We start from the raw sequence: 17,739 nt of genomic DNA on the forward strand, positions 1-17,739 counted from the left end.
TCTGTGGGGTCCCCTCGTAACCGGCAGGACCACCAAGGAGTCCCTCACAGCGAGGAATGGAGGCTGTGTCCCGCCCCACGCTTTCCATTGGCTAATGGAGCATTGTTAACTGGTGGGCTACTTGGTGGGCTACCTCTGCCTGTCACCTGCCTTTCTACCTGGCTCCTCTCTGAGACCAGGCATGAACCTCTTCCCTGGCCTGCGTGGCTCTTTCCTGGTCACAAGGGAAACAATTACATGTCTCTACTTCACAAATACTTAAGAGAAGAAAAAATATTTTATACACACACACACACACACACACACACACACACCCTAGTATATGCAACCTTCCTGTAAGGAAAACAATAAAAATATTGTACTCATGTTCAAATCATGACAGTTTCTCTACAGGTGGCCTCAGCCTGCTGCAGACATTAAGAGGCAGGACTGCTCCCTGGCAACAACAACATGCTCCCGGTCCATCAGCGGCCATCCCAGGAGCCCAGGACCCTTCCGGCAGAGGACAGTGTTAGAGCCCGAAATCTGGGGGCTGGAGCACACTTGAGCACTGATGTTGGGCAAGAGTGATCTTCCTTCTGCTCTTTGGCCTCTTGCTGCAGTGGCAGAGCCCCAGAGATACGTATTTTTTAAAGTTACATGTTGCACACTGATCTTTCCAATGTTGTGTGCAGCTTCATAAAACTGTTTTCTCTCATAGACAGAATATAGGGAGAAACATTCCTTCTCAATACTGTCAAAGCTCAGTTCATCACGAGACTACCACAATAATACACTTACCAGACTTGTCTTTCTGAATAGCTTTATCCTCAAAGTAGCAGAACATAACCTGGAAGCGGTCAGGATCTGTTGAGCGCAAAACCCTAACAAGGAGAACAGCTTTGAGTACATTTTGAAAAATCCAAGCCCTCCCCATCGCAGACTTGATACTGCTTGGAAATGGTGAGGCTACGAGGAACGGAAGCCCTACACCATTTCGGGGGACAAACACTGATGTGTCCTTTCTGAAGGTTGATGTCTACCATCTATCATAACATTCCCACACTGCCCCAACAAGCAACCCACCACTAGTGACGCATCTTAAGGTTTACGTGCCTGAGGATTCTCCTCACAGCACTGGCTGAATGTCCATCAACAGGAGCCCTGTCAGACAGTCCAAAGTACACCATGCAGCCACCAAGATGAGAGGCAGCTCTGTACGTGCTGCTACAGAAAGTTTTTGAGATGAACTGCTAGGTGAAAAGAGCAGGGTGCTAGGGAAACAGGTTCGAGCCCTCCATGTACCTGGTGTACGTGTAGTGTGCGTGTAGGGTACGTGTGCTTGCACACGCACAGATTTCTAGAAGGGGAGGTAAGGGACTATCAACAGTGGGCATCTCTGGATGCAGAGCTACGGAAAGTGATGCTTGTATTTTTCACCTTTACTGCCTGCTATATTATCCCAATGTTTTTCTTCTCTTTTTTACTTCATGCACCTTGAACTTTTTCATTTTTAGAGTAAAAAATATCTTTGGCCTTGGAGAAAAAAGGGAAGAGAAAGGAAAGAAAGGTGTGCACCTGAAGCATGGCCCCTGTGGTGGGCTGTTCAGGGTTGGGGGTTCTCCTGGGACAGCACAGGCATGTACACAGACCAGCGCTCCTCAGTGCTGGTGGGGTCCCACCTTCAGAGGGTTAAGCTTCAGTGGGGCAGGCTTGGTGGCTTTAGGCATATGTGGTCTCAAGCACTCATGTGCACATACTTTTAACACAGTATCTCACATTTTCTACTTCTTTTAAAGTTCTCCCGATAACTAGTGGCTGGGAATCTATGCCAGGCAGCCCAGGGCTCTGCCAGCCAAGTCAATGGCCTATATCCGGAGGGCCCATGATCACCATTCATGGGCACACCTGTGGGGAAGGAGAAGCCAGCCCTGCCGCATGAGGCTCAGGGCATCTCTTGTGGCCACACGTGGTAGGGTTAAAGCGAGGTTTTTGCTCTGTTTTGGTTCTGTTTTTCTTGTTTGACTTGTTCTGTTTTTCTTTGAAAATGTATTCTTTATAAAAAAAGACTAGAAGGAACTAGGCTCACATGCTTTAGGGGATGGCGGTGAGCTCAGGGTTTTTTCCCTCTACCTGTTTCCAAGTTTTTACGTAATGCTCTCATATTACTTTTGTAACTAAAAAAATTACAGTGAAAAGAGAAAAGAAAACCAAGTCTCCCTTAGCTCTACGGGCCCCTGGGATAAATGAGTCACTGATCGTGAAATTTTGCCCTGCTGTGGAGAGCCTTCGGGCTGCTGGAGGCAGGGAGGGTGGGGCTCACTCCCACTTACGCCAAACACTCTCAATCTGCTTTACATGCTGAGCTTCCAAGTATAATTTCTTTTACCAGACGGTTTTGTGGCACCAAATAAAGGTTAAAGTAGTGTTTTCCAAATATCCCTCCTTTTAAGAATTGATACTTCTCTTCCAAACCATATGAGAAAGACATTTTATCATATTCTAAAATATTCTATCTTGTGACTTAAACAGGCTAAGTACAATTTGACTTTTTTTGGTGACGGGGACACATGATTCTGTGGCTCTGTATCTCTCTGGCTGCAGTCCAGCACGCCTCAGCCTTAGCACTGGCAGCCATAGGCAGCTGAATTCTGAGCATCCTGGCTGCTTCGTTTCCCCACCTGCAAAACGGGTACATAAGAGTGTCTACCTCACTGACTTGTGGAAGAGCGTATCAATACACTTGGCATTCAGTCTATGCTAATACTGACATTGTCATGGTGACAGTTATAGATCATTAAGATTATTACAGCCGTTAGGTCCACTGTGGTTATAGGTGCATCCCAAGCGTCAGGACCCCTGTGGGATTATTTTGGAGCAGGCACCTTCCCACTTCCTGTTTGTACTCCACTGTGGTCCCGGAAGCCAGCCCAATTTGAGTCTCAGGGCAGGTTTCTAATAGGACTCTAGCCCGGTCAACTGGACTGATTTGCAGCATCTACTGCGACTGCTCAAAAGCCCATTCCCTATGAGAGGAGGATAATAGCAGAGTTCAGACACCTGGGGTGTTATTAGACATAGAGTTTAGTGTTCAGGAAGGAGGAGCACAGAGGAAAAGCAAAGGGTGTGTTTTGTTTTTAAGAATGCTTGCACATCTTGGGAGGGATTGAAAACAGGCCCATCCAAGCTTCATGCCTAGAAGGCACAAAAGTGCAAATCAGCTCAGATGTGGAGGGCAGTGCAGGAGGGAAAGGCTCATTCACCTCATGTACTCCAGCCGGTAGACAGACAGGAGATAGGTGGACATGGCGAAGTCCAGCTTGTTGATGAGGGCAGACACCTCGGGGGCAGGATCCAACAAGTTGATGATGGTGCTGCGGAGCTCGCTCAGTTCGGCCTAGAGGGAAACGAACACTTTTGGGCTCACGTGGGCACTGGCGGGGCGACAGCCTACCCCCAGGAGACCCGTACACCAATAGCTAACTGGCTAATTCACATCTTGTTAACAAGTGAAAGGGTCTGCTCCCATGGTCCCAGAAAGCTCAGCACAAACCCTGTGCTGCACTGTCTGTCTTTGGGAGGGTGTGGATCCTTACAGGGGTGACTGTGTCGTTTTTCATGGCTGAGTTATACTGGAGGACAGACCGCAGCGGCTCTTTGCTGGGAAAGGTGAGCAGTGGGGATTTGGTGGCTATTTCACAGACGCCCTCATACCATTCTTCTGGCCACAGTCCTGGAAGAGAGAGCACGAGTGAGACAACTGCCCTGGCTGTGACGCACCGCAGTGGGGCGATGCTGGCAACTTCTAGTCATGGGCCCTTGGTTTAAGACAATTCTCTCCAAAATGGGGCACAGAAACCAATCTGTTTCCTCATTTGGGCAGGTTTTTCCTAAGATATGTGGTATTCTCGGAACCCTAAACCACATCTGGGAAGAGTAACATTTGCACATACTTGTAGGAAGTAGCAGTTGCATTGGATTGATTTTGAATGTGTGCACGTCATAGTGGGCCGAGTCCTACCTCACGGTGGTTTTCACCCAGCACTCTGTCCTCCCTGGAGAGCAAACATGCCCCTACCTGACCCCTCCACGGCGAATCCCATCAGTACGGAATAGAGCCAGAAGTCTCGGAAGAGCTTCTGCAACCGTGGCTTAGCTTCCTTGATGGGCGGCAACCGTCGGGTAAGCTGATGTGCCAAGGAGAGAGGGAGAAAAGGAGGTTATTTGGTCACGAAACCCTAACACCTAAGCATGTGAAATCAACCACAGACTCATTCTCCAAGGGCATCCTCTCGGAAGCCGTCAGTGAGACTGAACAGGAAGAGGCACCATAAGCAATAACCAACACTTCCTGGTAAGCTCCCTGGTACATGAAAAGAGAGCAGCCTGCCCAGCACCAGGCCCAAAGCCTGGGAATGTGGAGAGGACGGAGCGCGCAGGGGAAGGGGACAATGAACTGGGGCTAGGGCTCAGGTGAACAGATGTGACTGGAGTGACGGACTGTGAAAAACTTTGTGGGCTGAGAAGTGGCTTTTACAACTTCCCCCACAGCCCCACTTTTCAAACAGCAATCTTGGGCGGAATCCCAGTATGTACAACAGGTATGGGCAGAGCTGCACAGATGCAGGAGTGAGGGACTGAAGGCCCTGCCCCCTGCTCCGGACAGTGTCCTGCCTGGTGGGAAGCATGGAGCGGCTCCTCAGGCATGTAAAATGGCTAAACGTGAGCCCTGCCTGGTGTAGCTCAGTGGATTGAGCATGGGCCTGCAAACCAAAAGATCGTGTTCGATTCCCCATCAGGGCACATGCCTGGGTTGCAGGCCAGTTCCCGGAAGGGGCCAGTTCCCAGCAGGGGATGCACCAGAAGCAACCATACATTGACACTTCTCTCCTTCCTTTCCCTTCTAAAGACAAATAAATTAAATTAGGAAAAAAATAAATAAAATGGCTAAACATGTGCACAATGCCTGCTGTACGAGTTGATCCTCACAGGACCCCAGCAGACACTGAGCCCCCATAATCAACCGGCAGTGAAGGGGAACTCTGTGCCGGAACATGAGTGAGCACCAAGTACAGGTCAGACCCTGGGCCAGGGACACAGAAGTGGGAGAGATGGCAACCCCTACTGCAGAGTCGGGGGGAGGGACAACAAAGTGAGGTGGGCACCGTCACACGTGGCTCGCAGGATTATAAATGGGTACAACTCTTTCTGGAAAGTTATTTGGGACGGCAGACACTGTTGAGTGAGCATGTGTACAGTGCAGCATTGCATTAAAAATGACTGAGCGAGCAGAGCAACAAATCTGCACCAAATTTGGGGTTAAGCTCGAACATCCTCCATACAAACTATTCGGATGACTCAGAAGGCTGCAGCTTATGGGTAACTGGTGATTTTGGCAGCTTCATCATGACAACGTGCCCATTCATGCATCACATCTCATGCAGTTTTCTGATGAAAATCAAAACACCCAAGAGACTCAGCCCCTGTACAGCCCAAATATGGCACCCTGCGACTTCTGGCTTTTCCCCAAACTAAAATCACCTGTGAAAGGGAAGAGATTTCAGACTGTCGATGAGATTCAGGAAAATGCAACAAGGCTGATGGCGTTGGGAGAACTGTGTGAGGTCCCAAGGTACCTACTCTGAAGGGGACTGCAGTGTCATTGTCTTATGTACAATGTTTCTTGTATCTTTTTAGAAAAAGGTATTATTTGTTTTTTAGAGAGAGGGGAAGGGACAGAGAGAGGGAGAGAAACATTGACTGGTTGCCTCTCACATGCCCCCACAAGGGACCTGGCCTGCAACCCATGGATATACCCTGACTGGGAATCAAACCAGCAACCTTTTGGTTTGCAGGCCAGCACTTAATCCACTAAGCCACACCAGCCAGGGCTGTTTCTTATATCTTGTATCTTGGGGCTTCCCACCAGGATGGGGATACCTGCCTGCCTAGCAGCCATGTCGGCCCTGGAGACCAGGGCGAAGTCAGGAGCTACAATCATCCTAGAGGGAGAATTCACAGCTGCAGGGCAGACAAGTGGCTTCTCGTTTCACAGAAGCAGTACTGCTACTGCCCCTGAAGCAACTCAGTCCCGGAGCTCTGAAGAGCATCTCTACAACTGGGTGGCTTCAGCGAGACTGCTCCCATCAGTATGTGACAGTCATGCATTCAAAACATCAGCTACACCAGAACTGGAGCCGAGGAGTCACAAGTCACTCAGCAGTAATCAAAGACAGTTAAGGGGTTTGTGCTGACAAAGCTAGTTGAGTGGTGTTTAATTTGGGACATATTTACTTTGGAAGGTACGCAACAACAGCCTAGCACCAAAGTTCACTTTGAAACTGTGCTGAATGACCTTGGCTGATTTCATCTCTGCAACACATTTCTCAGAAGCACAGAGGTGAGTTTGGTTTCTAACATTTCTACTGATTATAAATTCTTATATGAGGTTAGAAAGGGACAACTATGCACTTCTCTATCAAACTACAAATTCAAAGCTTTCTATACTATCTTAGAAATGAAAAAGTGATTTTATTTTTTTAATTTGCCTATTATAAAATTTGGTCAGTTACATTACCGGGACAGTTGACAAAATTAAGAACAGGAATTAGACCAGGACAAGATTGTACCTATGTTAAATTATTTGAGTTGGATAACTGTGCTGTGATGATGTATAAGAATATTCTTGTTCTTAGGCATTTTCCCCTAAAAGATTAGAATGAAAAAATTAGATGGACATAAGTTACCTGCTCTCAAATGGTTCAGGCAAAAAAAAAAAAAAAAAAAGGTGTTCTGTGGGTACCTGTGTGTGTACGCACACATATATGGAGAGAGAAAAAGGGAATGATGAAACCGCTGCTCCACAACAGAAAAATCTGGGAAAAGGATACACAGGGGATGTTTTACATGCTCTTCTTTGAACTTTTCTGGAAGTCTGAAGTTATTTCAAAATTAAAGGCTTTGAAAACTTCAGGCAGTTACTTCTCTCCCCCTATCCCCGCCCTGTTTGGGCTTCGGGAGAACGGCCACGGGCAGTGAGGGTGTCCCGGTGCCGCACGCTGACGTACAACCCAAAGGCTCGACCCCGCTTCATGCGATCACCATGAGAACGTGCCTCATGAGATTCCCAGAAAAACAAACTTCAGAATAATTTACCTTTGAAAAATAATGCTTCTCTTCAAAGACAGTAATCTGGATTTAAAACCTAATGAAATGTTTTAAAGTACCTTACATAATTCTTGTTATACTATACGGAAAAACAGCAGGAAGATTTGCCGTTTAGATGTTTAGTTTCATATTCATAGGAAATATCAGACACATTTTCTCCTTCCACTGATAAGAAAACAATGAAAACTATTTTTAGCTTTTCATCATATAATGCAGGAATGGGGTATAGGAAGCTTCCGAATACACTGTGTTTTGCTGTGTACAATGCGCTCTCATGTAGAGTGCGCACCCACATTTTTGGCCCAAACTTTCAGGAAAAAGAACTTGTTTTATTTTTTTGTTAAAAAAATATGTATATATTTTTTAGAAACAAAACCAATTATCATATTCCAGGGTATTATTTTGCATATGGATATCGTTACTGCTTTCTACACTTTTAATGCATAAGCATACATAAAAAATTGAAAACATTTATACAGATACAGAATTAGTACTACTCATGTATAATGTGTATACTCATTTTTCCCTAAAAAACTAGGCAAAAAGTGCTCACATACACGGCAAAATACGGTACTAATTGAACCCAGGATAAAAACACGAATGTCTTCACCACTGTTCCCTATCTGGTCTCACATTCCTTTTCCCAAATTCGTATTTATTCAAGCTGGGTTTATTTTTTAACCTATGTTTATCTGAGAAGGATACGTTTCAGTGCAACCTAGTAAGGAGACTTCCACCCAGTCACTTACTTTCTTCCTTTCCGACTTTGAAAAGTATGTTACCATCAATACCTATGCCCAATTCTGTCTGGGAATTGGGCCCAGCTCTGCTTGCAGCCACACACATTAGCAACTGCTTCATGGGCAGGCTGTGTGTGTGGCCCTGCAGCCTCAGCTAGACTTGGGGGTGGGAGGTGCATGAAAAAGCAGACATTTTCACAGGCAGAAACCACACGACTTTTCCTCTCCAAAACATGCAATTCAAAAGCCTCTCAGTCATGCATAGAACAACAGGTGAAGCGGTCATTTCAACAGAGCTGTAGGGGGAGTCCCAAGGAGGGTGACTAAGGGTGGGGACACCAGTCCTGGTGCTCTGTAGGGCAAACAGGAAGAGCACTTGACAAGGGTGTGTTTGTTGAGGGGGGTTTCAACCAACTTGGTTCCAATCTAGCCACAGCTGCAGGTGCAGTATCCTGACACGCAGAACACTGCTGGGGCTAAGTTACACAGACAAAGCTCCTTGTACGGCGCCAGGCATCCAGCAGAGACTGCACCAAGAGTTGCTGCCATTGTCAACATCAACAAACTGAGAGCATTTCCAGTGGGGTAGCCACATAGGAAGGTCTCATCCTCAGGCCGGATAAGTCCAAATATGTACTTAACAGGAGCAGTAACTCTTATCTGGCCTTGACTGGAAGCAGATATTCTGTTCTTCGAATATCTAACAGGAGATGGGAACACACACACAATGACCTTAGTAAGTCACAACTCTTTCTCGGGTAATCAGAAGTTGAGATAGTTGGGGTTGTACAGCATTACAAACAGTGTCACTATCCTGGGAAAATACAGAAGCATCAAATAGTAGCTCTTCTACCCAGCATGCAGTTAATAACCAGGAACTAACAAAAGAAAAGACAAAGCCATTTGGCAGGCAAAAGTGATGCGACAAGCCAAGTCAAATCCTTCCCTGGAACAGGCAGAGGATGAGCAGATAAAGACAGGCTTACCACAGGGTACGCACTAAAACCAATTCTTCTGGTACCCCCACTCCCACTACAGGAGGCAGAGTTGCACCCCGGACTCACACTGAACCCTGGCCTGCTTTGGTAGTGTCCTTATGAGAGGCCCTGCTTTAGTGCACGTCTGTCCCCACCCCTGCTACTGGTGAGCTCCTTGGTGGGGGAGACCTTTAAGCCTCCAGTGCCTAGTATGTTGTGTGAATATGTATACATATAGGAGATAAAGTTTAATGAATGAATGAAAAAGAAATTCCTCCAGGGCCTCTGAGAGCCCCCAGGACTTTACACTGTTACAATTCTGCAAACCTTGAAAAGAGAAGGGGTTCTCATCTAGGGACCCACGGATCCTTCAGGCAGGTTTATAAAGCCCACACATAACGTTAGTATGTTTATATTCACCAGATTCTCTTCGAGGTCCATAATCCTAAAATGGTTAAAGACTGGTGTTCCCAGGGATCTTCCTGGGTCAGAGCCACAGGGACTTGCTACATGCGCACCGGAGGTGGGTGGGGTCTGCCAGGCGGCCTCTCACATGTCCTGCTTTCCTTCTCAGCTTTCGCTCTGCCAAAATGAAATGCCTGTTTAAACCCTTCATTGTTTCTCTTATAATAATATCCGTGTGGGGGCACAACGGCCTGGTGGATCAGCCTGAGAAAGGAGGGGAAGGTTCCAAGTCTGTGGATCCCCAATGGGAGCCGTTAAAGAGCAAAAACCTGAGCACGCCCCTTCTCCCTGCCGACTTCCACAAGGAAAACACAGTCACCAATGACTGGATCACAGAGGGGGAGGAGGACGAGGACTATCTAGACCTGGAGAAGCTGTTCAGTGAAGATGACGACTACATTGACATCATCGACGTGGTTTTGCCGACAGATCCAAAGGCCAGTGCTGGGAACATCCTCCAGCTCTTCCAGGGCAAGACCCGCATCCAGCGTCTTAACATCCTCAATGCAAAGTTCGCTTTTAACCTTTACAGAGCACTGAGGGAACAGACCAGTAATTCTGACAACATCTTCATAGCCCCCGTGGGCATTTCTACTGCCATGGGTATGATTTCCTTGGGCCTGAAAGGGGAGACTCACGAACAAGTGCACTCAATTTTGCACTTTAAAGACTTCGTCAATGCCAGCAGCAAATACGAGATCATGACCATTCATAATCTCTTCCGTAAACTGACTCATCGACTCTTCAGGAGGAATTTTGGGTACACACTTCGGTCAGTCAATGACCTCTACATCCAGAAGCAATTTCCAGTCCTGAATGACTTCAAAACTAAAGTAAAAGAATATTACTTTGCTGAGGCCCAAGCTGCTGATTTCTCAGACCCTGCCTTCATATCAAAAACCAACCACCACATTCTGAAGCTCACCAAGGGCCTCATTAAAGATGCTCTGGAGGATATAGACCCAGCCACTCAGATGATGATTTTAAACTGCATCTACTTTAAAGGTAATAGTTTTATGTTTCTCAAAGCAAAGGTGCAACTCACTCTTTTAGTACATGTGCAGGTGGACTGAGTGCCAAGAACAGTGTTCAGAGCTGTATTCTAGCTCTGATATATGCAGGAAACCAAGACACAAGGTCAGCTCACAGAGACGGGGAAGGTCATGAGAAGGTGACAGTGGGAGCTGACACTTACCTGAGCCCTATTTGTGCTTTACACTCCCCGAACCCCCCCCACAAGTCTCATAACAGTGAAACTGTTATGTTATCAGCACCCGCACTTCACAGATGGAGCTACGAAGGGCACACAGATGTAAAATGACACTCCAAGTGCACGGCTAGGCCACCCCAGGCAGGCCATCGTTAGCACTTTGTTAAACTGGAAAAAAAATAATACAAAAACCTTCCTAGTGTTTGGCCATCCCGGACTTTTTTTTATCCCCTTGCCCAATTATCAGCAAACAGGAACATGGACAGAAGGCTGAAGTGAAACTCTTCAGCTTGAGTAACCAACAGTAACACCCACAACTCTTTTTGGGATACTTCTGCACTAATGGGAAGGTGTAGGGGCAAATTATTATTTCTAGAGCAACTCTTCTAGGCTAGGCACCCACACACTTTTCAAAGGAGCTACTCCCCCTTCACTATACACATACAAGACACTGGAGTCCTAGAAATTAATGGGCACAGTTTGTAAAATCCAGACCTCTCTTTTAAAATGCCCTCAACTGGGACTTGAACAAGAAACCTACACTTCACTCCACCACCATGGAGGGCTGGAGGGCAGACATAGGAATCAGTCGGCATCTCAACTGGTCACTGTGACACAGACCACTTTCCCCTGTGCCACCAGGAATTGGTTAGGGCAAGTCCCCAAGGCCCGGGAGGCCCTGCTCCCTGGGTGCTCAGCTACAGTGCAGTCTACACCAGTCCAGAGAGGCAAAGCACTGAGGTCTCTTCTGGCTGCTGCTGTGGGGCCAGCACCCCTCAACGGGCCAATACACTGCTTTGTGTCTATGCCCAGGCCTCCCGACGGCTACGCCAGGCAGGTATTTTGCCAGATGGGCAAAGGAGGACTGAAGAAACCAAGACCACAGGAATGAGCCGGGCCCCTGGGCTCACTCCCCACAAAAGTCACACTTCCTTGTGGCAGGGGAACCAAAGGTTTGTGACAGACACACAGGCACAGGCGCTGTACGGGTATCCCCAACTTTCCGCAAGTTACCGCTTTCCTTTTACAAAAAAGCTACATGAGCATAGCAACAGCTTTTTTTGTAAAAATGTTCTTCAGATTTCTTTCAGTCCAGGAAAACAGGTTCTCTTCACAGCATACCATTTTGGCTTATAAAAGGTTTCACAGGACTGCTCTCTGTTCAAAGAGTGGAGGAAACCTGTATATATGATGAACACAGACATATTCTATCACTGGCTAGCAGTACAAGTTTTAGAAGCGAGCAAATTGCAATCGAGGCCCTGTCTTCCCCATCTCTTATTTGTGTGGCCTCAGGTAAGTCATTCACTGTCTCTGTGACTCAGTTTTCTCACCTTTATCACAGAGATAACACTTACTGACAGGGCCGTGGGCAGCACTGCAAGAGACAGTGATGCCACACGTGAGCCCAGGGCAGCAAGGCCCCCAACAAATTTGGATGAGAAAAAAATGCAGATTCCAATATTATACATTAAGTATGTATACTGCTAGTGACATGTATTTTACTTCTACAGTCAATTAAATTCTGTTTAGGGATGACTTTAGAACAGGCATCTGGACCCCAAAGCCCTCGGCCCCACTAGTCTGTGGGGCACCCCTGGGCCCCTGGGCCCCTGGAGCCTCTGCACTTGGCCGGCTGGGTGTTGAGGAGCAGGCAAGCCATCCCGACTGGAAAGGAGCTGGAGAAACAGCTAGGAGGGTCAGTTTACCATCTCCTGAACTTGGTAACCAGAGTCCCACTGAGGTGTAAAAGTGGCAAACAATACATGCTTGTTTCCTCCATCATACTGGAACAGGAATTTAATTTGGTCCTGGGAACCAGAGGGTCGAAATGCTAGTAACATCCAGTTTTTCATGGAGGCTTATCAAAGGAGAGTCTGAAAGAGTCATTTTAATCTCTAGCTCCCAAATTTGTTACTAACTTGATTTTAATTTCAAATGTTATAACTGCTTTGTAAAGCACAAGAAAACAGAGGTTGGGCCTCAACAGGAGGTCACAGGAAAGAATCTCAGGAGACATGAGAAGGCTCCATCAGAACTGGAAGAGCAGTGACTCAACTTGGGAGCAATTCTGCTCCAGGGCAAATGGCAGGAGACATTTGTGGTTGTCTCCTGATGACCTGGGGCAGAAGGGGAAACACTCCTAGCATTTAGGGACAGTTTCAGAAGTCAGGGCAGGGACGGTGCTAAACATCCTACAGGATAAACATCCCACATCCATGCACAGGATAGCTACCCGCCACAGAACAGCCTGCGTAAACAGTGCTGCGAAGCCCTGGGCTTGGGCAGAGGCTGGCTCAGGGAGGAGGAAACCTAGCTACAAATCAGAAGCAGGTGGTGTTTAAACTTCCTCCAATGGAACCTCCTGCTTGTCTCATCCGGCTGATCTACTCACCAGCTGGAAACCTTGAACAAGTCGCCCCATTATGTGCCTGTTGCCTCATTTGTAAAATGGGGCTAATACTAAAAAGCACCACCTCCATACAGTTGCTGGAGGAAAAAAATGAGGTAATACAGGAAAGGTGCTTAGAAGAAAGCCTGACACAGCACCAGGTCTCAACTGTAAGGCATCCATTGTTACTGGTTACTGGCATCTTGGGAGCTAAATTAGTCTTATCTTCCTGGATACACAGTGCGGCACCCAAATCTTAAGTGAAGATCTTGATGGCAGTGTTGCATCACCAATGCATCTTGTTAGTTCTTGCAGAATTGCAGTGTCGGGAATAAAAGCCATCAGAACAGATCTGCCATGAGCTCAAAGACACACATTTTACAGATGAGCAAGTAGAGGTTCAGGCAAGTCAGGTGTCTTACTGGGGTCAATTAGTTACTGTCAGAATCCAATCCAGAATCTACTCCAGTCTATTTATCCTCTCCGCCATTATCATGCTTCCGACAAGTATGTTAGTGCTCTGACCTTAGAATCCTCTGAGACAGTGGTTCTCAAAGTGTGGTTTGCAGACCAGGAGCATCAGCATCACCTGAGAACTTGTTAGAAAGGCCAGGTCTTGGCCTAAACCAGACTTTGGGATCAGAAACTCTGGGGGATGGGACCTACAGTCCAGATAAGCCCTACGGGCTTCTGATGCATGCTTGCTTGTGAAGACCACTGCTCTAAAAGAACATTTTCATAAAAGCCCCATTCCTGTTGACTTCACAGGAACCTGGGTAAACAAATTCCCAGCGGAAATGACCCACAACCACAACTTCCGGCTGAATGAGCGAGAGGTGGTCAAGGCTTCCATGATGCAGACCAAAGGGAACTTCCTGGCGGCAAATGACCAGGAGCTGGACTGTGACGTCCTGCAGCTTGAGTATGTGGGGGGCATCAGCATGCTAATTGTGGTCCCACACAAGCTGTCTGGAATGAAGACCCTTGAGACACAGCTGACGCCCCAGGTGGTGGAGAGATGGCAGAAAAGCATGACAAACAGGTACCTCAGGTTGAGTGTTTGTTCTTGTGACTTCCAGGACCCCAAGGGAGCCCAGGGATAATGCCACCTTGGCCATTTTAAGGAAAAGGGAGATGTCCGTATGAGTACTCAAGTACTCAGTGGGCCACTCTGTCCATTCATCCCAAACTCCTTGCTCGGTGAGAGGCAATCGCAGCATCTGTGAGAAACACAGCTGCTCTCCATGAGAGAAGTTAGGGGCAGGCGACTTAAGACTCAGCCTGGAAACAATCCTGGCTCTGCCATGTACCTGCTTTGTGGCTTCCAGCCCTGGCTTTGTCATCCAAAAAGTGGCATGATCCCCTGACTTTCCATGGTCACCGAGGGAAATAAACAGAAAGGCAATGTTGAGCATCCCTCGCTGTGCTGGAGCCTGGGAGGTGTCCAGCACAGATGCCTCCCCTTCAGCTCCCCAAGAATTGGAGGTCCTCCTAACTCATTCAGCACATGTCCTGAATGTTTTTCCTGTCTTATTATTTATTACTCTACAATCAAAACTACAGATTTTAAACACTTAAGAGTGTTGTTGGATCAGGGCAGAAGATACAGAAGTTCCTTTCTGTTCATTGGACACTGGCTAGGCCCATATGAAGAAGTCAATCTAGTGTGGATCTCCTTTCAGGACATGGATACAGTAAACTGAGAAGCAGGACCTTAGCGGAAGGTATTTGCCCAGGTAGCCAATTAATTATCAGGCCTTGACAATTTTTCCTTAAAAAAGCCCCCTCGGTACTTTCCTTTCTAACCACACTGCCCATGACCTTCTAACCCTGAGCCTACAGAGGCCTAACCAGCCTGTCCATTTCCATTCCTCAGTTCACCCAGACATTGGCCACCAGAACAGCATTCCCTCAACACCATCTCTGCCTGCCTCTTCTCATAAACTCTCCGGGAACCCCCACCACTGGGATACAGCCCAGCTTCTTGGCCTGCTCTGCACCCCACACCCCACCCTGCCTGGAGCCCTCCTGCACTGCAGCTCGCCTCACACTCCCTACTCGTAGGGTGAGCCTTTGCTCACACAGTAAGACCTACCACCCAGCTCTCAAGTAGGGGCAGCCTTGTAGGCCATACACATAGCCCTTCTCCACACCGCCTCCTGGATGGCTCCAAGAGCTAGATCTCTTCTAGTTGGTCAGACATTAACATACCACCTTTATGTTTTCACTGCTTCACACGAGAGTTTTGGGTTGCCAAAATGAGAGTAAGCTCTTGAGAAGGGGAATAGCATCCAAAATTTCTTTATCCCCGAGAAGGCTGAATTTGCCCCCAAAGGCACTATTGTTGCAGTTTATCCAGTTGGGGACTGAATGAGTTGATGCAAGGAATGAGAATGCTTAGCACTGTCTGGTATATAAAGGGTTCTTTATTTAGGCACACTAACCTTAATTAAACAAAATAAGAAATGGCTGAAATTAGGAACCCAAAAAGAATTACTTCAGATGCCTTTTCAAACCATAAGCCAGTAGCAGTTTGCTGCTGACCAGGAGCAGGACATGAGCCACACGGAATAGAGGAATTGCCTGCACATCAGCAACCACGCCTCAATTTTCAGTAACTGGGGTTACAACGAGATGGTCTTTCCAAACTCCGCAACTGACCGTGCTGGGATGTTAGCAAGTGCTGTGTCAATTCTGTGGTAAACACACCACTCCTGGGTGCATGTAAAAAAACATGATTCTTTTGTGACTGGTGGTTCATAAAACTGGGCCCCCTCTTATTCTCTGACCAGAACTCGAGAGGTGCTCTTGCCCAAATTCAAACTGGAGAAGAACTACAACCTGGTGGAGGCCCTGCAGTCAATGGGGGTCACAGCACTGTTTGATAAAAACAGCAACATGACAGGCATCTCAGACCACAGGATCACCATCGACCTGGTAACCTTTCCCCTCTGCCCTCTGCTCCATCCCCAGGGTCAGCCCCCAGCAAAGACCTCTACTGTCCGGCCCTAACTTCACATGTTGGGGGAGCTGGGACTGCTCTCCTTGAGTCTACTCTCCTTGAGTCTACCAGACACTGAGTGGGCAGGGGGGGTCTGTCCCTGGAAGCAGCCTGGGGCTCATCCCTGCTCCTGCTGACACCAGAGAGGAGGTGTGTGCTCCATTCTGAAATACCTACTCCCAGCTGAGTCATGAAAGTCCCGTTAAATACACGCAGAGACGCTGCACACTGGACCTAACACACCAGTGACGGGCACTCTGCAAACGGGGAACGTGAGTCCAAATACTGTGCAGCTCCAGGCCCCATCCTTCCCCGGGCAGCGCACCCCAGAGTGTGAGAAGGACGTAGTGCCTGCAGCCTCTGGCTTGGCGTGCAGACTGCTCGTACTGTGACCACCAGCAAGAAAGATTATGATGCTAGAGTTTAAAGATAAGTATTTAAACCACATGGCCTCTAAACACAATGACTATACCTGACAGATTAGAAAGCATTTCAAGGGTCCTCTGACCAGCTGTGGTCCGTGGCTTGTATGTGAGCTTTCAACCTGTTCCCTGAATGCAATGGGACTCCACGGTATCTTCTATTCTTCTATGTGCCAACTGACGGAACCTAACAACTCCCCTTTCCATTTTGAAACAGTTCAAGCACCAAGGTACCATCACAGTGAACGAGGAGGGCACCCAAGCTGCTGCTGTCACCACAGTGGGGTTCATGCCGCTGACAACCCAAGTCCGCTTCACCGTGGACCGCCCCTTTCTGTTCCTCATCTATGAGCACCGTACCAGCTGCCTGCTCTTCATGGGGAGAGTTGCCAACCCCACCAAGTCTTAAAGGCGGAGGTCTGGGTGTCTCATGTTTTGGGGGAACTCTGTAATTCTGTTTCCATTTTGACAGTGAGAACAGAAATGTTTGGCATCATGACCTTTGTGGTTTATGCTGCCATTCTGAAATGAGGCCCGCATGAGAGAAGAAATTTAGCAACAACTGACAGGCCTGCTTGAATCAATTACGCCTAGTGACCAATGATGTCAGTTCGTAGCAGTTAATGTACCTGTAGCATGTCAGCTGTTACCTAGAGGGTGTCAGCAACACAGAGACCAGGTTACCTCCCTGGGCACTTCCCTCCCTTGTGGTCCCCATCCTTGCACATCTGACTCTATTACTCAAAGCCTTTCTCAACCAGGGATCCTCATCTACACAGAACACAGAAATGAGCTGCATGACTCATGTCTCACCTTTCTCAAGGATGGTGCACAGCTGTCACCATCCCTAATGCCCAAGAGAGAAGCCACCCTGTGATATTCAAGGAGTGCCCTGGGCATTAGGGCTCAATTTTTGCAAAGGCCGAACCTTCTGAACTGATGCTGTCGTATGTACTCCTGCTGTCGTCACCTCACTGCTGCCCAGAGGACAGTATGTACACATGGCCTTGCCTCCTACCCTAGAGATAAATAAATATCACCACTTTTACTGTGTATCTGTTATAATTCTAATTTTTGAAGCTCAAAGAAATACCCAAGAAAGGCCAAATTCAAAAGAGCCGATAGCCCCAGAAATGACAGAGGTTGAGAAAAAGCCACTTGAGTTCTCCACAGCGACTCGTGCGCAGACCACGTTCTCGGGTGAGTGCTGCTAAACCCCACGGCAGGGCTGCTTGCATGGTGCAGCGAGGGAGATTCCTGAAATGCCAGCCTTCATTTGGGGTTGGGGTTTTTTTTTTGACTTTTAACAAAGATTTTATTATTTTTTTAAGTATATTTTATTGATTATGCTATTGCAGTTGTCCCCTTTTTTCCTCCCCTTTATTC

At 47.5% G+C, this 17,739-nt stretch overlaps 2 protein-coding genes across 3 annotated transcripts in view; one reads left to right on the forward strand and one right to left on the reverse strand.

The window, feature by feature from the left end:
• PI4KA (phosphatidylinositol 4-kinase alpha) overlaps window positions 1-17,739 on the reverse strand; it is a 106,343-nt gene that overhangs the window by 40,682 nt on the left and 47,922 nt on the right. The window contains exons 20-23 of the mRNA XM_053664697.1: window positions 4,058-4,166; window positions 3,576-3,712; window positions 3,243-3,376; window positions 781-863 (exon numbers count right to left, since the gene is read on the reverse strand). Of these exons, the coding sequence (XP_053520672.1) occupies window positions 781-863; window positions 3,243-3,376; window positions 3,576-3,712; window positions 4,058-4,166 (463 nt within the window). The remainder of the gene's footprint in view (window positions 1-780; window positions 864-3,242; window positions 3,377-3,575; window positions 3,713-4,057; window positions 4,167-17,739) is intronic.
• Window positions 6,288-17,406, forward strand: SERPIND1 (serpin family D member 1). 2 transcript variants are annotated; one of them, XM_037131477.2, is made up of 5 exons: window positions 6,288-6,379; window positions 9,438-10,333; window positions 13,699-13,972; window positions 15,723-15,867; window positions 16,571-17,406. In XM_037131477.2, exons 1-5 carry the CDS (start codon window positions 6,330-6,332, stop codon window positions 16,760-16,762), a joined length of 1,557 nt encoding a protein of 518 aa, XP_036987372.2. In that variant the 5' UTR covers window positions 6,288-6,329; the 3' UTR covers window positions 16,763-17,406. The 2 variants fall into 2 exon arrangements, with proteins under 2 accessions (XP_036987372.2, XP_036987373.2); XM_037131478.2 differs by lacking the exon at window positions 6,288-6,379 and adding an exon at window positions 8,968-9,029.

Source organism: Artibeus jamaicensis, unplaced genomic scaffold, assembly GCF_021234435.1.
Source record: "Artibeus jamaicensis isolate MK-2021 breed Jamaican fruit bat unplaced genomic scaffold, CSHL_Jam_final contig_1128, whole genome shotgun sequence".
Taxonomy (NCBI): Eukaryota; Metazoa; Chordata; class Mammalia; order Chiroptera; family Phyllostomidae; genus Artibeus; species Artibeus jamaicensis.